The sequence below is a fragment of the Rhincodon typus genome, chromosome 3 (genome assembly GCF_021869965.1).
Source record: "Rhincodon typus isolate 14 chromosome 3, sRhiTyp1.1, whole genome shotgun sequence".
Lineage (NCBI taxonomy): Eukaryota > Metazoa > Chordata > Chondrichthyes > Orectolobiformes > Rhincodontidae > Rhincodon > Rhincodon typus.
Genome location: NC_063334.1, coordinates 63,664,588 through 63,670,739, shown reverse-complemented (window position 1 = coordinate 63,670,739; position 6,152 = coordinate 63,664,588). Strand labels below are relative to the sequence as shown.

The 6,152-nt window shown below is 39.6% G+C and overlaps 1 protein-coding gene across 1 annotated transcript in view; it reads right to left on the bottom strand.

Annotated features, from left to right (window-relative positions):
- LOC109914518 (testis-expressed protein 43) overlaps positions 1 to 5,867 on the bottom strand; it is an 11,943-nt gene extending 6,076 nt beyond the window's left edge. Inside the window, exon 1 of the mRNA XM_020514112.2 lies at positions 5,812 to 5,867. Within this exon, the coding sequence (XP_020369701.2) occupies positions 5,812 to 5,867 (56 nt within the window). The remainder of the gene's footprint in view (positions 1 to 5,811) is intronic.
- Between the last annotated feature and the right edge of the window lie 285 nt (positions 5,868 to 6,152).

Sequence of the window (6,152 nt, the reverse complement as noted above, 5' to 3'; positions counted from 1 at the left end):
CCTGCTCCTATGATGCTGCTTGGCCTGCTGTGTTCATCCAGCTCTACACCTTGTTATCTCAGATTTTCCAGCATCTGCAGTTCCTACTATCTCTGATACCAGAAACCAAGAATCACTTTGGACATGTTCTCAGAAAATGATGTGTCTGCTTAAAGAACAACATAAAGTATGGAGGAGCTTCTTAAAACACTGAAAAGGAACTTTTTTGCAGTTGAGCATTTAAGTTTCCTATTGCATAGTTTTTAATGAATGTAACTTTTAATTTGTTACTGAAGAGGTCCTAAAACACAATCCCCACTGTGATTTGAATTTTTTTTTAAAAGTTATCAGTGTCTAAGGGCATTGTACAAAATGGGGCTGTTATGGGATTTTAAATGGATACACAGGAATTTGCAAGCATTTAAATGAACAAGATTCCATTGTGAGTTTTGTAGTATCCGTTGAATAATTCAAATGGCTACATCCATTGCTGAAGTAGTCCTTGAAAGAAGCAGCTTGCCAGTGGGTGCTTTGCAACGAACGATTTGAAGGCCATGTAGGCAACAGTGAAGTTGATTTAAAAATAGAACATAGAACATAGAACATTACAGCGCAGTACAGGCCCTTCGGCCCTCGATGTTGCGCCGACCTGTGAAACCAATCTGAAGCCCATCTAACCTACACTATTCCATTATCATCCATATGTTTATCCAATGATCATTTAAATGCCCTTAAAGTGGGCGAGTCTACTACTTTTGAAGGCAGGGCATTCCACGCCCTTACTACTCTCTGAGTAAAGAACCTACCTCTGACATCTGTACTATATCTATCACCCTTCAATTTAAAGCTATGTCCCCTCGTGTTAGCCATCACCATCCGAGGAAAAAGGCTCCCACTGTCCACCCTATCTAATCCTCTGATCATCTTGTATGTCTCTATTAAGTCACCTCTTAACCTTCTTCTCTCTAACAAAAACAGCCTCAAGTCCCTCAACCTTTCCTTATAAGACCTTCCCTCCATACCAGGCAACATCCTGGTAAATCTCCTCTGCACCCTTTTCAATGCTTCCACATCCTTCCTATAATGCAGTGACCAGAACTGTACGCAATACTCCAAGTGCGGCCGCACCAGAGTTTTGTACAGCTGCAACATGACCTCATGGCTCCGAAACTCAATCCCTCTACCAATAAAACCTAACACACCATATGCCTTCTTAACAACGCTATCAACCTGGGTGGCAACTTTCAGGGATCTATGCACATGGACACTGAGATCTCTCTGCTAAGCATTGAGAAAGCAGAAGTACTCAAAGTATTGACTCAAAATTTGAACCTTGTGGAAGGAAAGACACATCCATATAAAATATAAGTTGGGTTCGTCAGGATTGTTACAAAGGATAGAAATGGAATTTGAGAAAAAGAAGTAAAAGCAAAACTATGTTTCAAAGGAAACAAGAAAGAGAAGAAAAGGAGTTATGAAAAGACAACCTTGAATAGCTGTGTGCCTCAACTGAGTCTGCACCATCTCATAGAACCTACATGAAGTTAAGGACAAACAGCAAACAGAGAATTGAGGCTAAAGTTAGTTAATCAGACTAGTGAAAATGGAAAGTTGTGTTCCATAAGCATTAGTGCTGCAAGCAGTGTTCTTTTACATTCACTTGAATATATTAGGACTGGGAGTTGGACATAGTTCAGAATTTGTGGATGCCACTAAAATAAGAGCTGTACTTAATACAAAGGACAACTATTACATAAGGCAGGAATATATTAACAAACTTGCAGAATATATGTGTAGTTTATGTATTAGCTTTGGTATAGAACCATAGAAACCATAGCACCATAAAAATGTATAGGACAGAAAGAGGCCATTACGTTTGTCCTGTCTGCTCTGGTTGAATGAGCTAGTTGCCCATTGCTAATCCCATTTATGAGCACTGGTTCATAGCCTTACAGGTTCCAGCACTTCAGGTGCAGATCGAGGCTCCTTGTAAATGATTTGAAGGTTTTTGTCTCAATCATCAAACCAGGAAGTGAATTCCAGCCACCCACTGTCCTCTGGTGAAAAGCTTTTTTTCTCTCGTGTCCCCTTTAACCTTTCTTCACATCACCTCAAATCTATGTCCTGGTAATTGACCTCTGTGCCAGGAAACAGGTCTTCCCTGTTCACTTGATCTAAATTCTTCATTATTTTGTATATCTTGATAAAGTCAACAATCAGCCACCTCTGTTCTAAGGAAAACAACTCCAGCATATCCAGTCTTTCCCCATAGCTAAAATCTTCAAGTCCTGGCAACATTCTTTTAAATCTCCATTGTACCCTCTAGAACTATTATGTCCTTCCTCTAATGTGACCAGACCTGTGACTAAAATTCCAGCTATGGCTTAACCAGTGTCTTACATAGTTCCAGCATTATATCCCTGCTCTTGTATTCACTACTTTACCTGATAAAGGAAAGCATTCTATACGCCTTCTTTATCACTGATCTATCTGTCCTTCCACTTTCAGGGACCAATGGACATGCAATCCAAGGTCTTTTCCTTGATCGGTCTCTCCCAAAACCTTCCAGTTTACGGAGTACCCCCTTGCTTTGTTTGTCCTCCTCAAAAGCATAACCTTGCACTTTGTCAGATTCAATTCCATTTGCTACTTTTCTGCCCACTTAACCAAAGTAAGTGTGAAGTCGGGCATATTGGTAGAAAGAACACGGACACCATTTTCCTTGAAAAATGAGACTCTAAAAGAGGTAGGGGAACTGGCAGATCCATGATACAGAGACACAAATGACTATGCAAATTATGAAGTCCATAAGAAAACATGTTGAAGAGCAAACTTCGGAAAAAAACCTCATAATTCTAATATTTTGTGTAACGAGGCATGGTTAATAATTAATTTTATTGTAAGGGGTCCTTTAGGAAAGAGTGATCATGACATGACAGAATATACTAAGTTTGAGAAGGATATGCGATACACAAAATTAGGGTCTTAATTTTAAATCTTCAATTACATAGGCAAGCATAATTTTTTATTGCAACTTAATGAAAGGATTTTTATTTATACTTTTATACTTTCATAGAATCAAGACATCTCACTTTGAAAAAAAACCTACATAAAGCTGTCCATGTGTAAAAGCAGAATTATGTAAGTACAAATTTTGACAAGTCTGTAAGGGATAGTAATTGTATTTTAATCTAAATTTGTAGTTCTGACTTGCAAGACTATCCAACCCAGGAAATCAATAACATAAATTACTTAAAGGGAACTGTGCTATATGCATGGTGTACCAGCTACAGGACTTTTTTTTCCATCACTGATTAAAAAGGAAATGGTCTATAATACCTAAACAATGGTTTAGCAACAAGCATAAAAATTTGTATGATGCAACAAGACCAATAAACAAACATGTTTAAAAGTTATACTTTCCTTTGACGCCAACAAGTTTTACACTTAATAAAAAAGACCAAGTGCCATGGAGCTGTATTTTACCAATTGGACAGGGAGCCTAATATTGATCAACAAAGTGGGTTGCATATATACAAGACAACAAGGTGCAGAGCTGGATGAATACAGCAGGCTAAGCAGCATCATAGGAGCAGAAGTTGCTGCTTAGCCTGCTGTGTTCATCCAGCCCTGCACCTTGTTGTCTCGGATTCTCCAGCATCTGCAGTTCCTACTATCTCTGCATATATACAGAGTGGTTTGGCAGGACTGCTGACTCAATTTCAGAGGTGGCAACCAATTTATAGGATGGCCCTGGAGGTTTTGGATTCATTTGCCAACTTATTGCCCATCCGTAGTTGTCCTTACGAAGATACTGTTGAGCTGGGTTCTTGAATTGTTGCAGTCCGTTAGGGACAGATGCCATTGGCTAGCTGCTCTGCACCATCAACATTGCCAATCAGAACAATGGCTACCGCTGTAGTAGGCTGAAGACCTGCCACACTGAGTGGCTAGGCTGTAGAAAAATAAAAGAAAACATAAAAATACAAGTTATGGAAGGGAAATCCCTTCAGAAAATATTATTAGGACCACAGAACTAAATGAAATAAAACTCTGCCAAGGTGCTTCAGGAGCATTGCTCATAAAAGGGAGAAATAAGCCCAAGTAAAGTTACTTTCAGTGATTTAAATACTATATAATTTAAGTTCAAATACTATAATCAGTTTCTGCACCATTTACACATGCCATTCTCTCTAGAGAAATGGCAATAGCTCGGGTCCAAAGGAAATTGTTACTGTAAAAAATAAGTTAATTTAGACACCATTAACAATTTGTTGTCAAAATTAAAAATAGGTTATAGAAATTTAACACAGATTGATGAGATATTTTTCACACCCAAGGAAAGATAGGTAACATCTATGCTCAATGCAAGCTGCACTGCTTCAAGTTCAAACATATTTCTCACGTTTTTGATTTGGTGTTAGTTGCAACATCGACCTTTGAAGAGCTCATGTTAGTTGATAATGGAGAATCTAAACTGTACTTTATGCAATAGATAGGGTCTCTAAGTTCCAATTTTATTAATGATTTAAGACTATCTAATGTAGCTTCTTCGTAGCAACACTGCCCTGTTCATTGAATGTCTAATGAGCTTTCAAACTGCAGGAATAAACTTTCTAGTTAATGAATCATATACTATTATGATGTAAATTCAAAGTCCTTTATGATATTTAACTAACATCAGAAGTGGCCTGTGACCTAATCAATGTAACAATGAATGTAATGTTTTGGTATACATTGCTTTAAACAAGTAACCTGCATCAATGAGAAGGTGCGTCTATCATATGATTTGTGAAGGCAAATATTGCAAATATGCCAAGAAATTTCACAATTCTTATTGTCACTCTCAAGAAATTACCTGAGTCATACATCTTACTCCACTGTCCATAAAAACACCTCCTCGTATTCTCCCAGTTTCCCTGTTTCCATGTACCTATTCTGAAAGATCTGTCTTTGGCATTAGAGTTCTGAAGTGTCTTTTGAACATCTGAGCTTGTTTCTGGTTGAGCTACAGACCCATAGCAATGTGGTTGCCACTTAACTGCACCCCAAATTAGCCGAGAAGCCACTCAGTTCAAGTGCACATGGCAATAAGCAACAACTGCTAACCTTGGTAGTGACACTCACATGCCATTTAAAAAAGGAAAGTCATTGCAATTATCTTCTCCTGACTTGGAAATCTTCTCTATACTGGGAAGACTAAATGCACATTAAAAGACCCTTATTTTGCAACTCTAAATGTGATTCTGACCTTAACGCTTTCCTTGCTTGGGGAACTGAATGGCTAGAGAGGCAGAAATGCTTAGCATTAGCAAACCTTCTGGTGTACGCGCCTCAGGTACCATATACAAAGCCCAGCTATGCACCATTTCAGATGCTACAAGCTAGGAATAATTCTTGATTCTTGAGCTTCAACATTCAGGATATGGCTGTTGCCCAGAGGAAGATAAAGCTCTCTTGCCACTTTGTGGACTTTGAGGAAGGCCTTTTTTGTGTCTGACTGCCTGAGGAGACAATTCCATCAGATCAAGCCACGCTAAATACTGATTGTAGCCTGAGTCAGTGCTCTGGGTGAAGCTACAGGAAGTAGATTAATGATTTTCTGCACCCTACAAGGGCAAGTGCCACCATCTTCTCTTTGCTACCTCACACCCTCTAGGTCACTACTCCCTGTAACTCTGCCAGTGCACACTCATCTCACCAAGGCTCATAGAATACAACACTCACTATCTCATGTATCGTGTCCACTCAAAAGCTCTCATCCACCTCATCCTCCCAAACACTCAGCAAGCTGGATCAAAGGATGAAGACATTCACCACAATTAGACATACCTGTCTCTGGCATGCATGCATCTGGCTGCCACCATGGACAGTTTGGCAACCACCATGGAGAACACTCAATGTCAGCTTGATATGTATGTGGACCTGCACTCCATTGCTCTAGCCATATGTGCTCAGCATCAATGGCAAGGTGAGAGAAGGATAAAGGACTTTGAGTTCACTCCAGGTTCCCCTTCCTCTCAGTGGGACAGTGTAGTGCTACAAGCATTCATAGAAAGGAGGAACAATACACAGAGCCCCCAGAAGCTACTTCTCAGGACACTCCAGAGGTACCTGGCTCCATCACTTCTTCACTACCTGTGATACCAAAGCCTGTAGCGCCTCCAGCTGAG